The sequence below is a fragment of the Panthera tigris genome, chromosome D3 (assembly GCF_018350195.1).
Source record: "Panthera tigris isolate Pti1 chromosome D3, P.tigris_Pti1_mat1.1, whole genome shotgun sequence".
NCBI classification, from domain to species: domain Eukaryota; kingdom Metazoa; phylum Chordata; class Mammalia; order Carnivora; family Felidae; genus Panthera; species Panthera tigris.
This window is the reverse complement of record NC_056671.1, coordinates 26173731-26189152: the sequence shown is the minus strand read 5'-3', so window position 1 is coordinate 26189152 and position 15422 is coordinate 26173731. Positions and strand designations below refer to the sequence as shown.

General features: G+C 54.5%; 1 protein-coding gene across 2 annotated transcripts; it reads right to left on the bottom strand.

Annotated features, from left to right (window-relative positions):
- Positions 1-16: 16 nt before the first annotated feature.
- Positions 17-14965, bottom strand: TFIP11 (tuftelin interacting protein 11). 2 transcript variants are annotated; one of them, XM_042961759.1, is made up of 13 exons: positions 14863-14965; positions 12635-12852; positions 10486-10639; positions 10019-10175; positions 8211-8338; positions 6615-6767; positions 4529-5056; positions 4341-4447; positions 3574-3742; positions 2989-3232; positions 2374-2516; positions 1739-1904; positions 17-440 (listed from the first exon to the last, which is right to left on the bottom strand). In XM_042961759.1, exons 2-13 carry the CDS (start codon positions 12841-12843, stop codon positions 85-87), a joined length of 2514 nt encoding a protein of 837 aa, XP_042817693.1. In that variant the 5' UTR covers positions 12844-12852; positions 14863-14965; the 3' UTR covers positions 17-84. The 2 variants fall into 2 exon arrangements, with proteins under 2 accessions (XP_042817693.1, XP_042817694.1); XM_042961760.1 differs by having other exon boundaries at positions 6621-6767.
- Between the last annotated feature and the right edge of the window lie 457 nt (positions 14966-15422).

The following is a 15422-nucleotide window of genomic DNA, read 5'->3' as shown; positions in this document are numbered from 1 at the left end:
TAAGTACTCTTTCAAGGCCGGTTTCAAACACTGTTTATTCATAACCACGTCCGTCTCCAGTGCATGTGTCCAGCCTGCTGCCCTCTACTTGGCCATGTCAATCAGGCTCTGCAGGGAGGTGGGCACCCAGGTCTTCTCGCCCTGGACGAACACCACCCCGCGGTCGATGTAGATGACGATGCGGCCAAATGTGTAGAGCTGCTTCCCTTCATGTCGCTTCCCGATGACCGGCATGAAGACAATGTTGTGCTCCTCGGCCTTGGTCTCAATGAGGTCCTTGAAGTTCATGGGCACAGAGCTGGCGGCCACGCCGATGCCCCTCTGGGCCATGTTCTCAGCCTCCCGTCGCTCCTGCATGGCCTCGTACTGGAAGTCCTTCCTCCTCTCCGTGTGGGTGAGGTAGGCAATGTTCTCCCGTGCCCCGGGCTGCATGTAGGCACCTGGGAGACGGGAGGGGAGGGGGGGAGTGAGGACAGGTGTTGCGACACACAGAGAAACAGAGACTGCTTTGGCAAAACCTGCCTGTGGCTCTGTGAAGGGTGGCGGGGCCTTGGGGGCACAGAGAACTGAGACGGACACTAAGCACCTTCCGGGAAGCTCAGGCAGCTGTCCGCCGCCGCAAGAAAACTGGAATGATGTGTAATAACCAGAGAGATGCTGAACATAAAATTCCACAAGAGATTCATCCTCCCAGGGCCGGAAACCTTGATAGCACACGGCCTAGCCTAGTTCTATTTTCAACGTCTCCATACAGGCCCAGCCCCGGAAGGATTCAGAATGCAACTGGGGAGCCAAAACAGCTGCTGAAGGACAGCACGGGGCCCCAAATGCCCGGTGCAGAGGGGTGTGGACGGGAACGGCTCTGGGAGGTGGCCTGGGCCTGGGGTGGCTGAGGAAGAGTTTCTAGAGAGGGTGGAAAAGGGAACAGCCCCCTGAAGGACCTGGGTAAGTAAAGAGCACAGAAGTACACCCACCTCATTAAACAGAACGTATAACCTACGAACTCAATTTTTGTGGAACAGACTCAGTCAAAGGATTAAAGGCTCAGGAAATAGAAACTACAACCCTAGCTGTCACTCTGGCTGGGTAACCTTGAACAAGCTCTCGGCCCTGAGGAGCTTATCTGGGAGGCAGCGCTGGCCTGGGTCCTCCGGTGGCCTTCACGTGGAGACTCAAGCACACTGACACAGGACTGACGGACCTGGTCGGGAGCTGGGGACGGATATTAAGTGGACAGGCACCTGCCTGCTGCGGAGACAGCAGAGACCCCGCCCTCCAAGTGCGACACGCACACTGTAGCTCACTCCATCCCTGGAAGTGCGCATTCGGCCTGTTTCACAAGGAAACAGAATGGGCCAGGCGGGCTTAGCAACTGCTACGTGTCATGCTGTGCTCCGGCTCCTGGTCGGGGGGCCATCATGCCTGAACAGCACACACAGCTGTTCACGGAGGCATGCCGGCGAACGTGAAAAGCCACACGGCAGTGATCGCGAGGGTGGCCCCAGAGGTAGGCCCCCCTACAGTGAATCCAGCCACAGTCAGACTCGGGTCAGGGGCAGATGCCCCTCCCAGTGCCGGGAGAGCTGGGCAGCGTGTGCTGGCTAACCGTGTAACAGGGTCTGCTGGGCGAGTGTCCGCGTTGGAGCGGGCCGCCCACAGGGACTTGATTCCGCGTCATTTACGTGATCAGAAGCACAGCGCTCAGGGCCAGGATGTCCAAAGCGGACTCTCCACTCACCAACGTTGGAGGACACTGCCCTGTTCATGATATCGAGCGCTTCGTTGAATTTGTCCTTGACGGATGGGTGTGCCAGCACTTGATCTGAGAACATGGACTTCCAGCCCAGGTACCACTTGGTGATCTCCTCGTAATTTGGGCTGTTACTAAGCCAAGAGCACAGCACCTGCCAAAAAGACAACAGGAACCATGCATCCCTTAGGCAGAACTTCAAAGGGACCTTTTACTTTTGTTCTGATTGTGGTCCTGCAAGCTGGTGACACCTGTAGGGGTTTATAGGGGCTGAACAGTCTGGCATTTAGACGGTGGAATTTGGAGTCAGCTTGGCAGCTAAGTGCTTTGAACGTAAACTCCCTGAACCGCATCCGCCCGTCTAAACAAGACGCCAGTCCCTACCCCCGAGTTTCTGTGTGAGGAGTGGAGGTGACGCACATCAAGTACTTTGCATCTGGCACATGGCAAGCGTCCAGTAAATGCTGGTTTTACTATTCCTGCTTATTTCTGTTACATATCACAGCTCTGTCATCTGACAGTTGTCCAAGGATCAAGCTCCTAGTCAGACCTTGGCAGAAAACTGAGTGAAGCCTCTCTGCCTCCAGCCCATCCCTCAGAAGACACAGAAAAGCAGGGTGTACCTGAAGCCACTTGGGGAAGAAGTGCTTTTCGAGAAGCCCCACCAGGCTGGAGACGGAGATCATCCCTTCCCAGTCGATGACCCAGTAAAAAGCATCCATGTGCTGCTGGTGAGGGTTAATGACTAATTCCCCAAGACACATCCCTGCAAAAGAAGCCCGGTCTTTAAGGCAAAGCCATAGAAGCACAAAGGGCAAACTCTCCAGCGGACAACGCTGGTCGTTAATCCATTTCTATACATCAATCCCAAGCTCTTGATAGGGCAACTCTTAAAAACCATTTTCCTCTATAACCCAGAAATACTGTATATTTAAAATCAAACACCACAAAAAAAGGCAGAACGCCAACGTTTCTCATGTTACCAGAAGCCCAAACGAGACCAGTTAGGAACCAAGAGGCACGGGGGCTCTGATGTCCCTGATGCCAGAAGAACCCCGGGCACGTTTATATCCCAGCTCTGTGCACGAAGCGGCACTCGTGGTAAGCAGCACCATGTGCCGGGCTCTCTCACGGAGCTCCAAGAGCGGGTCTTACAGGGCACGGATCACGTCACCGCTGGCCACAGACACCGCGGTGCCACGGCCGCTGGACCTAACGCACCTTCCCCGTGTGCTCACCCAGCTTGGGCACTATGTTCTTGACCATGAATGCCTCCCAGGAGCCAGGGGTGAAGACGTCTTTCCAGGGCTGGAGGATGAGCTTGGCCGAGGAGTCGCTGGGGTGCCACTTCTGCAGGGCGCTGGACAGCTTGCTGCGGATGGGGGAGTAGAGCGGCTCCAGGCGCGCCTGCATGAGGGGCAGCCACGGGTGGACCCACGAGTGGATGGGCACGGTGTCCGTCAGCGGGTTCCAGTTTTCCACCTGCGGGAGCAGTTCACGATGCGCCGTGCGGTCAGTGGCACGGAGGCCGAGTGCTCCCCTGGCCAAGGCCCACGGGCCCCTCTGCACGACCAAACTGACACACCCACACAACTGCGGGAGGTCTCACAAACGGCACAAATTCTAATTAGAGAAACCAAAGAGATGAATTCCCTGCTAGGGGACTCTGGGGGAGAAGTGCCGACAAAAGGGCCGGAGTTGCCCGCAGGACAGCAGCTGTGTCAGCAGATTCTGTCAATCCCAGGCCCTCCGACAGCACTGAGGGACTGGAGAGGTGCCCCTGGTCCCTGCCGACGGCTGCCCCCCGCGGCTCTGGGCCCTACCTCCTTCTGCAGCTTGGGGAAGATGAGCTGGTCCAGTATGTTATCTAAGATCCACACGGGAATAATGTGCACCCAGCTGTCCAAGAAGTCCACCATCGGGTCACAGTTCCTCGGCTGCCATTGAGTGACGATATTTCGAACAAATGGCATCCAGACTTCCCATATCAGCCTGCGGGGGAAAGGCGAGGGCGGGATGGCGGCACCGATGGGGTTTCAAAGCAGACAAAGTCCACCGCCAGCAGCCCTCCAGAATAAGAAAGAAAGCGGCACGGACGTCCAGGCACACCAAACCACCAGGCCAGCCCCCAGACTGCCCGGACCTGCGCCTGCCTCCCCCTTGCCCTGCCAGCCGCCTGCTCACCCCCCAGGCCTGTCTCCCCGGCAGAGCTCACCTGCGATGCTGCGGGGGCACAAAGGTCCCCTCTCCAGGGACTGCAGGCCTTCCCACCTGGAGCTCTGACGCCTCACCTCTCGGGTCACAGCTTCAACGTCCCTCCTCTCAGAGACCTCCACCTCCAACTACTCCCGGCCCCCAAGGAGGCATGTGTCCCGGCTTTATTTGTACGCTTCCTTACCCCCACCTACCTCTCCCATTCCCCGCACACTGAGGCTGGCCGCCACCTGGCACAGCACGGCCCTGACAGACACGTGACAAGCACGGTGTGAGCGAGCGGACTCCTGGAACGGGGCCGGCACGCGCGGAGGAGGCGGTAGAGGCCAGTCCCCGCCTTCCCCACTGGGATCGTCCCCCCGCCCGTGCCCAGTACCTGTGAAAGGCGTCCGCCGAGAGGTCCTGCCCACCGTGAGATAAGAGCTGGTCATTCTCAAGGAGGCTCTTCCACCTGGAGATGACCTCCGTGCCGTACGCGCAGTCCTGGGGAGAGACGCAGCCGTCAGCCGAGCTCCCTGCCCCGTGCGGCCCTTCCAGGCCGGGCCCATCCTGCCAGCCACTCACCTTGAGCGGGTCCCACTCCTTAAAGTACTCCTTCACGAGCGGGTAGACGATGGCCACAGCCAGGTCCACACGGTCGGACATCCGGTACTCCTCGTAGTACTTGTCCTGCAGGGTCTCGAAGACGCGGGCGCACTCGTCCAGGGTGAGGGGGTCGCCGCAGGCGGGCTGCATGCGCCGCTCGCACTCCTCCACCATCTCCAGGACCTTGCTGAGGTTGGCGATGACCCGCTCCTCGTGCTCCAGGACCTCCGACATCTTCTCCAGCTCGTGTGACAGGTTGACCACCATGTCGCGCTCGTACTGCAGCTGCCGGTCACTCTGGATGATCTCCTGCTCCGTAAGGTCGATGAGCAGCTGCAGGTTGTGCTCCAGCTCAGGCAGCGCAAAGCCCGGCGCCTTGGCCTCTTTGCCGGGCAGCGGCAGCGGCTGGGACTGCGGCGGCAGCCCGTCGTCGGGGACGCTGTGCTTGTGGCTGATCTGGCTGTAGCTGTAGTAGACCTTCTGCTCCCGGCCGGTCATGTCGATGACCTGGGGGAATGCGGCAGGGGGGACCCGGGTCAAGGCTCACCATCGCTGCCCTGGGACAGTGCGCGCCAGGCCGGGCGAGGGCAGGGCGCCGGGGCAGGTGCTCACGAACCACACGCTACGGCAAGGCCAGGAGGGTGGTGTTTCCCACAGTGGAGCCCCTGCCGCACAGACAGGACGGTCAGGGACGGAAGCACCGCGTGCAACCAGCAGCTCCAGACTCGGTCCCTCTGGACAAGATGGACAAGGCTTTCTAGGAAAAGCCGTGAAACTGGAGTGCAGACAACTCAGCTGAGGTGAAAATCTATTGCCATGCATAGTAGAGGCTGTACTGATCAAAGCGGGTAATAAAACACGTATGATCAAAATATCACACTTGCTGTAAGAAAAATGCATATTTAGGCAGACAGATCTAGAAGGACGTGCATCAAGATGTTAAAACTAGTCGCCTATAGGAAGGAAGGAAAAGAATACTTTTGCCTCTGTATTTTCTAATTGTCTAGAAGGTACCACACCCTGCTCCGTAATAATACAAAAGTTGTATTTTGATTTGAAAACAAAACGTCAAAAAAAGTTACCGGACCAAGGCAACCTAGGTGAGCATTTTGAGAAAATAGGGGAAACTGGTCTATACTGGAATATAAACCGTACTGAAACACAGTGACCCATCAGCACTTGAAGTAACAGTACGACCCAAGAACCACGTGCATTAGAATCAGCTGGAGAAAAATGAACAGAGTTCTCATGCCCTGCCTCGATCCACGGACTCCAAATCTCCGACGAGAACCCACACATTGGCATTTCTTACCAGTCCTCCCCGCCCACAGCTGGCGCACGACGCCCTGACATTTGAGAACCCCACGCGGTGACACACACAATCTGTCCTACGCCAAACTGCACCAGACAACTGTCACCACCCTCGTTCTCTGGCTACTCAGGGGAGTAACAGAAAACCCAGGACTGGATGCACGGAACAGCGGCTGAAAATTCCATCCATTTTTACAACTGAAGATACTCCAGTGCTGGTATGCCCTGAGGACTCTGTCCTGCGCTCCCAGTCAGGGCGAGCTCGTGCACCCTTTCCAGTAGTCGGGAGCCTTAGAAAGCTTCCTATGTTTAACCTGGCGACTGTACTTCTAAGGATCTATCCTTACAAAACGTCCGAAACAAAGACAAGACTTGACACAAACCGGCCAGCCCGAACCGAGCCAGGAAAAAGCTGAAGGTCTAGGACGGAGGTAGGACCAAGTGGCCTAGTACTTCATTGTCTGGAATCACACACTCACTAAACGTGACGTTCATGCCAGGTTTTCCATAACGGAGATGTTTTTAAGTTCACGGACCGGGCGCTTCGGAGAGAAGTGGTTTTGCACTGCTGCCGCGTAACGAAGAGCGCCCAGCATGGGGCGGGACAGCTCTCGCGGGGCACACGCTACCGCCGAGCGATAACGAACAGAACAGAGCAAGCCCAGAAGACCCCACGGGATCCGAGAGAACGCTGGGTGATTGACTTGACGCGGGTGTGGCAGTGTTTCCCAGCGCCCCCCTCCCCGCCCCGTACCTTGACCTGAGAAAGCTCCTTCTGGGGGGCGGCGAGCTTCTTGCTGATCCTGCCCTTGGCTTTCAGCTCCTCCACCGTCTTGTAAGAGTATTTGGGCTTCTTCTTGCTTCCGCTGGGGTCTTTCCTCCACTGGCTCAGCTCCTTCTGAAACTCCTGAAGCAGGGGGAGGCGGCCAGTGACACAAGGCAGGCCGCTTTTCACAGCAGGCGGGGTGACTGAGACCGTTCGCAGACACTCGCTAGGCACGGTCTCAGACGTACGCAAGGTTCTGCGCCAAGCGGCGTGCCTGAGGGACACTAAAACTATCTCCTGACACGCCCCTGACACTCAGCCCCTCGTAGAAACAAGAAGGTTCAGGAAGCAGGTACTCCAGACACCCAGGAAACGGCCACCCCCACTGCAGGCAGGCACTACGCTACTTTTAAATTCACCTCACGTAAAACTTAAACAACATACGGGATTTAAGTACATGAAACCTTGGTTCTAATCTAAGATGAAGGCAAATAAACAGGTCCCTAAGTATTAAGGCCAAGACACCTTCTGTAAGCAAGGTCTGCAAGCCTCTTCCACAGGAAGGCCTACGGTAGGTAGAGAAGGAAGCGCGGTCGGGGAGAGTAGAGTCCAGCCCACCGAAGTGGGTTTTGTGCATGTCCTTCTTTGTTTCTTACACTGGTTTAAAACTTGTACTCGTTTTTTCCAAAAATGTCTGGACTTCTACTCTAGGAAAACCAAAGATCAGGCACTACTGGGCCAGGTCGATGGCAACAACCGCCCGGACCTGAGTAGCATCTACCTCTTTAGACAGCGAGGCCCTGGCCCGTCCGCCTCACGCCCGGCTCGCCTACTCGCTTCTGCTGCACACCTGCTACCTGCCGTCCCACACTATCCAACGTCTCCCGCCTCAGCAAAAGGAGAGGGTCGGCGACGAGCAGTGACAATACGAGGCTCTGCAGCATCCCGCTGTCCCTCATAAGCGCAAAGGGGAAAAACGGTGTCGAGACAGCCGGCCCCTCGGGGGCCAGAGCAGAGCGACCCCCAGCTCACAGCTGGCTCCCCGCGACACTGGAGACGAAAGCCCGGCACCTACAAGTGGCCTTCGAGGCCGGTGCCGTGACCCGCCCGGTCGATGCGCCTCGTCCCCTCCCTGCTCCGTGTGCTGCCTTCCCACCACAGCCCCCTCCGCGGCCTCTCCGCCACCAGGCTCGGAGACGCGCGCTCGGTGGCCTCTGGCCTCACGACTGGCCCCACGCTCGCTGCCTTCTCCTGCCGGGAATCCACTGAAGCGTCTCCTCCCTGACAGGCCTTCCCTGACCGCCCTACCTAAGTATGTCACCCCTCCACAGCCCCCCACTCCCCACCTACTCTGACCCTTCTCAGCACCTACCGCTCTCAGCAACCACACCACAGCTGCTTGTTGACTGTGTCTGGGCACCAGGCTCTAAGCCGTTCCTCGTGGAGGAACCTCCGGCCTCCAGCACAGCGTGACACGTCACGTGTGCAACAGACCTCTGAAGGCCGACAGACTGAATGAGCGAGCGAGCGACGGTGGGAAACAGCACAGACACCCCCCGCCCGTGACCCCTGACTTCTGCTTACCTCTTCCGCTTCTTCTTCTGAGTCAACCACGGGGAAGTCTTGCAGGGACTGAGTGGTACGCTCAGAGCCATAAGCACCCACGGCACCTTTGCCCTTTCTCTGTCTGGCTTCGATTGGGTTAATGATACCTGACAGATTTCAGCAAAAGGTAAAAAGATTTCAGATGGTCACAGCGATTCCTGTATTCGAACAAGGCACTCAGTGAAACCACCCTTCCTCAGTCCTGACACAGAATAACACAGCCCAGGAGGGAGGGCTCTTCTCTGCCCCTGGAACCCTGTCTGAGTCCCCTGTGATGTGAAATTTCTAAGCATTTATGGTACAAGAGGATGCAGACATCAGCGTATCGATGTCCTAAATACAGATTTTCGTATCTGCTTTGGATTTGTCTTTTTGAGATACTGGGAGAAAAAAGAACTATTCACATGTAACTGGGAACTCTGGAGTACTAAATTCTACACTTTCCTTGGAAGAAGGTTCCGGTAAGGAGAGTGAATTATTCGCAGAATATACTGACTGAATGAGGCGAGGTGAAGCAGCAGTTCAGTAGGAGACCCCGTCGGTTTTCCTGGGTAGCTCCTGTCTCCTGGACTTTGCTTGCTTTATAGCACGCGTAAGCCTTGGAAATAAGTATTTTCCTCTAAGAGTCAACAGACAGGACTACCACACTTCAGTGAAAACTGCCCAGCCTCCCCTTCAGCTAGTACTGCTGAAATCTCAAGTCAGACCTCGTTCTCCTTCCGGGTCACCACTGCCAGCTCCGTGAGATTCATGACTTTTCCTCCAGCTAACGCTGGGTGTAACCTGAACAACTACGTAGGAGTGGAGCCTGGACTCTTACAGACTATTACTGTTTCCATCCACTTGCTGCCTGCTCACGGGAAACAGGACAAGGAGAGAGAAAGCAGGTTCCTGCAGGAAGAACCCAAGTGCTTGGCTTGTGCGGCTTTGATGTCAAGGAGACAGGGACATGTGAGAGGAGCTGTCTGGACGGGGCTGGGGCCTGGGGACAGGAGGCAGGGCTGCTGAGCGCAGACAGAGGGCCCCACGTGGGATTTGCTCAGCCAAGTTTACGGCCACACAAGGGCACATAAAAAAGCTACACGAAAGGGCACCTGGGTGGCTCAGCTGGTTAAGTGTCTGACTCTTGATTTTGGTTCAGGTCATGATCTCATGGTTCGTGAGCTCAAGCCCTGCATCAGGCTCTGCGCTGATAGTGCAGTGCCTGCTTGGGATTCTCTCTCCCTCTCTCTCCGCCCCTCCCTCACTCACGTGCTCTCAAAATAAATAAACTTTAAAATAGCAAAAAAGTTGGGGCCTACAACCCAATGCTCTAAACTCTTTATCTTAAAAAAAAAAAAAAAAAAAAAAAAAAAAAGCTACACACAATGTTTCATGGATATTCCTGAACTACAAACTCCTATGCCTCCAGGGCCCAGGAAAGCTGACATAAAGTAAGGGGTATCGGGACCAAAGACCACAGGGGGTAGAGACTGCTTCCCCGAGGCCACGAGCACTGTCTGTGGCAGCTAAAACCAATTCCTGCCAGACAAAGTCAAAAATGTCAGGTAAAATTATCTTATTTGTAAATGCTGGCAACAGGCTCAGTCTTAAAGAAGCCTCTCGTCTGCAGCCTGAGCCTCTTCCTCCTGCTCAGACAAGCTTCCGTTTGGGTCTGAGAAAGCAGACAGCCAAGGAGCACAGCCGTTAGGTGCCAGCGGGCCAGGCCGCAGACTCCACGGACTCGGAGAGGAGAAAAAGCAAGCCTTGCCTCCGTCCCTCAAGACTACAGGGTGCCCGCGCCCTACCTTGTGCATTCTTCCCGAGCCCCCTTCCAGGGACGTAGCCCATCTTCTGCAGAAGCTTCTGTCCAATTCCCTTGGTGTGTCTTTCCCAGCTGCCAAAATCCATGAAAGACTTGGTTCCTCCTGCAAAGCCTTTCTGGCTGGGTTTAAAATTGCCACCCTGAGGAGGAAAAAAAAAAACAAAACCAAAGCTTAGTTGACAGGGAAAAAAAAAGAAAAATCTAAGAAAGCTTACTCGGACGATGGGGAAATGGCCTGGCAGTCAGAGCATTATAAAAAGTGTCACACAAACCAAAACCAGCTCTGTGACGTGCGTCAGGAGAGCAAAGAGCCCGCGCTGCCCACGTCACACCTCGCAGAAACCTGCCGCCATGAGGAGAAACCCACACAAGCCCCCCGCCCGCAGATGCCTGGCCGCATGACCTTCCGAGGACGTTACTAAGGTCACAAGCCTGAAGCAAAGATGCTACCGTCTTTAACTTCTTGGGTCCAAAATCCTTAGGAAAGTCATCCTGCTTAACAGGCTTCTCCTCGTCGTCGGAATCTTCCAGCTCCGCCTCCTCTGCTGCCCCTTTCTTGAGGCCGGCGCTGATGAAGTTGACTGGTGCGGAGTAGTCTCGGGCCCTGCGAGCAAACACAAGGCCCCCAGGGGGCTGTCAAGAACCTTCCGTAGCCATCCCTTGTAGAAACTGTGCTGGCCAGGGAACCCCTTAGGGTGGACCTCCAGGGATCGTTTTAAAAGAGCAATACATTCACTTATACCCAAAGGGCCCCAGATCCTGTAATCACAATAACATTGTTACCTGCTGGGTTCAAGTCAACTCTGCGGCTGCAGTTATCGATGTCAGTGTCAGGGTGATTAAAAATGCAAAGTGTCATCTTATACAGTATGTGTATCAGTTACGTCTTCGTAAAAGTGAAAGGAAAAAATGCAAAATATGATATAACCCAACTTTCTTCTACATTTTTTTAAAATGCTTATTTTTGAGAGAGAGAGTGAGAGAGAGAATCTCAAGCAGGCTCCTCTCTGTCAGCACAGAACCTGATGCAGGGCCCGAACTCATGAACTGTGAGATCGTGACCTGAGCCGAGGTCGCGAGTCGGAAGCTTAACCGACTGTGCCCCCAGGCGCCCCTCCTTTTACATTTTTAAAAATTAAGCTATTTTAAAAACCATGTGTCTTGGAGGCTATTTCAAATACAAAAACCAAACGAGAAAAATTCTAGTAAAAAATCATCACAGTAAAAGAAATTCTATGAATGGAAAGTATATTAACAATTATATCAAACTCTGAGAAGAAGTTCGCGTTCATTACATTCATTTGTATGTGAAAACTAAAGTAATAACGAAGAAACGAACTCCGTGAGATGGCGAGTATCGATGCCGACCACGACGGTCACAAGGACAGTACTTACAGTGTCATAAACGTCAGCTCCCTTTATAAGATGACCAGTCTAGTCACTGCACAACCCCGTGGCAGTAACAGAACTGAGAGGATTCTTTTCTAGAAGATGCAGTCAGGTAAGAGCCCAAACTCAGGAGGGAGGCCCAGATTCCCGAAGCCTGGCTGTGCGATCACGGCCTCAGTTTCTTAATGTGGAAAATGGGATGGTAACAACGGGACCCTTCTCACAGGTAAATGATACCAACCATGTAAAAAGCACAGAACAAGTAAAGCGCCAACAGATGTTGGCTATTTGGCTACGATCATCTTATGGTTAAGTAATCCTTGACCTCTGAGCCATCTGTCATCCACTTTTAGATTTCTTGCCACGTGAGAAGGGGCTGTACCGATCTCCATACTCTTTCCCCCCAGGCTCCCCAGACCGTGTGAAACAGGCACAGTCTCAAAGGGCCGGAGCCTACAGGCCACAGTCGAGGCCAAAGAGACAAACCCATACTGGCTACACACGCCGGTCAGGCGACTCGTGGCCAGTGCCCACGTGACTTCACGATGAGGCGGAAGACTGTCAGCCTGAGTCCTCATCTCCCCGCCACCACGCCTGCAGGGACCCAGTCTCGGCCCCACACATCTCCCTCTTCCACCGGGGCCCCGGGCCAACTTTGCACACCAAAAGGTCTCCTCCAAACATAAGCGCGCCCACGTCAGCCACTCGCTCTCTCAGACCCGGATACCTCGTGGATACCTGGTGCTTCCCCTCAACAACCTCTGTATCCTCATGCCGTCACCCTCTGTGGTCATATATGCTCAAGGATCGCCTCTCTAGGGACCTCTTCCCTCGACTCCCAGAACACGTCAAACGTCCTCTCAAACGTACTCTCTCTCAGGTCCGAAGTCAATCACAAACTTGCACTGTGTGAGTCGTCAGTCACAGCCTGTCTCCATGCTCTGGTGTCTGAGCTCTCAGAAGGCAAGGAATGGACCTGCGGCCCAAGACCCGCTACATATAATTGCTCACTGAACACCTGCCGATGGTTCAGTCAGCAGAGAGCCGCCCTCCAGCCCAAAGAGGAAGCTGGGCCTCCCCGGCTGATGCTGCAGCTCCAGGACTCAGGAAGGCCAGGAGAGAAGTATGTTTAGTGGTTATCCCCCCAACTCCCTCTCCATCACCCCCCACTTCCCTAAAGCAACGGAAAGCAGCCCCACGCGCCCAGTACCGTTTGCCTCCAAAGCTGGGCCTCTCTTCATCTGAGTCTCGCTCTGCCCACACTCCGTACGTGGCCTCTTCCTTGGTCTGCCAGTGGCGCTGCCGGTTGGGGTTGAATTCATTCTGGAGATCCCAGTCGGTGATCTCAAAGTTCTCCCGCTCGTCCTCGTCATCATCCATGTGGCCTTCACCGTCCCGGTACAAGTGGGACAGCGACATGGCCGGTCACTGAAGGAAGGGATAAGAAAGGCACGCGGAGTTTGTGGTGAGTTCTGGAAGCGGCAGCAGGCTTCCCTGAGTCCCCGCTCCTTGCTCCCTTTGAACGTCCTCCAAACACAAAGCTTGTTAAAATCGTCGCTACAATTCAATAAAGCAGACATTAAAAACATATTTTAGGAAATGATCCGTATTTAAACAGGCGGGACAAAAGGCTTCTCAAAGACCAGTCCCAACGATGTATGTGATTCTTAAGCATCTATTTCTCTGTCCTAGTCAATGTCATAAAACATCACACATATACTCATATATATAGAAACCACATAAAAATACCTACGTATGTTACTCTATTTATTATTGCCTCAGAACCTGGGTGGACATCTTCCGGGATCCCAGATTATTTTGTTGTTGCTGCTGTTGAGGAAAGTTGTATCTGGACCCTTGGCGGTCCCAGGAGTGATTGTTTTTAGAACATGCTTTCTGAACTATATTACTTGGTGAGACCCTAAAACTTAGATTTCCTCCCAAAACATGAACCTCTTCTGAAGGCAGCAGTAATTATAAACACTACCTTAACAGACATCTGTGTACTGCAACAGAGAATTCAACTCCTGAGAGCTGGATGATGAGATTCAGCTGTCTCTTTCTCATAAAATTATTTTCTTTGGAGTTTATTTATTTATTCTGAGAGGGGAGGGAGGGGCACACAGAGACAGGGAGAGAGTGAGAATCCCAAGCAGGCTCTGAGCTCTCCCTGCAGAACCTGTCGCGGGGCTCGCAACTCCGGAAGTGGTGTTCAAACTCAGAAACTGTGAGGTCAATATCTGAGCTGAACTCAAGAGCCGGACCCTTAGGACCCTTACCCCTCAGGACCCTTAGTCGACTGAGCCACCCAGGCGCCCCACATCTCTTCTTTAAATGGATTAATTACTGCTGCACCAAGCTTTACAATGCCTTGTAAGGCAGATTAAACAAGATGGTGCTTAAAAAACACTTAGCTCAGAATAAAAAACGCTCAAGGAACAATAGCTGTGACAGTAGCTCCATGATTAGCTTCGTCATCATTACTATTACGGGATTAGGGAAGGAACCTAACAAACTGCTAAAATCACAGCCTGAGTTCAAATCCCAGCTCTGCCAGGTACTCAGTGAGTGTGTGAGTATCAAACACACACGAAGTGCCAAGCGTGGTGCGCTGCATGGTATACATTCAATCTGTGACAGCAACTGGGATTCTTACCAACCAGTTGCTTGCTGCAAGCAGCCCTCAGGGACAAGGAGTTCACTACTTCCGGTCGCTTCTGTGACAGGTTCTCCCTGCTTGGGGTGCCTGGGTGGCTCAGTCGGTTAAGCCTCCGACTTTGGCTCAGATCATGATCTCACCGTTCATGGGTTCGAGCCCCGGGTCGGGCTCTGTGCTGACAGCTGGGAGCCTAGAGCTTGCTTGGGGTTTTGTGTCTCCATCTCTCTCTGCCCTTCCCCCGCTCTCTCTCTCAAAAATAAACATTCAAAGATTAAAAAAAAAAAAACAACCACAAAGTTCTACCTGCTTACTCTACTCACTGGCACACTGCTTGGGTGCAGCTGGTCCCAACCTCAGCCAGCAGTGCAAAGAAGGGAAATGTTGTCAGGGGAGGCAGGGAGTCCCAGACACACGGGAGTCAGTAATATCGCTGCTTCCCGGGGCAAGAAGCAAAGGACTGTTAGGAGTTACAGAGCCTTTGGCAGGTACCAAGTACTTGCCGGACGCTTCGAGCCGATAATCTAACGTAAGCAATCAAGTCACCACGTACTGTTGGCGTCCCCACCCTTCCGATAAGAGAAAGGAGACGCGGGGACGTCGGACAACTTGCCCCAGGTTCTACGCTGGCAGGCTCCAAAGCAGGTGGGCTTGAAGCCAGGCTTCCGGCGGGGCTCGGTCCCTAACCTGCTCAGTGGGTCCCTCGCGCACACTCCCACTGGCGGGGGACCCCCCACCCCCCCTCCGCTCCCCGTCCCTTCCCTCGCCCCGGCCCCACTCACCTCTCCCGGATCCCGCCGACCAAAACCAGATACCGGCTCTGGGCGAGCTGCGCGCCACTACAGCAGCCGGAACCCGGATGCGCCCTCGGACGGCGCGCCGGAAATGACGTATAGCAGCGGAAACGGCGCGCTGGTTGCCATGGCAGCAGCCGAAGGCTGGAGCGTCTTGGGCTGCAGAGCGGCGGGGCTGAGATGCAAGAAAGAAGGCGGGGATTTCCAGGGCCTGGAATGGCTGAGGGCTTATTTCCTGGCCTCGCGGGCCTCCCTCCCGCGCCCGCTGGGTGTGAACGGGGCCGAGCCACCTTGGCCTACGGAGACTCCCTTTGCCAGCCTGAGATTAAAAATCTGTAAAATGGCGATACAGCCCTAGCTCGCTGGGTAGGTAGTTGTAAGGAACAGCGTGAGACGGTAGAGGGGCCGGGATACATTGCCTGCAAGCTGGAGTAATGAAGGTCAAGACTGTCTCCTGATACTACTTGGCAATGAGAAAGAATGGAATCTTGCCATCTGCGACAAGGTGGCTGGAACTGGAAGGTGTAATGCTAAGGGAAATAAGTCAG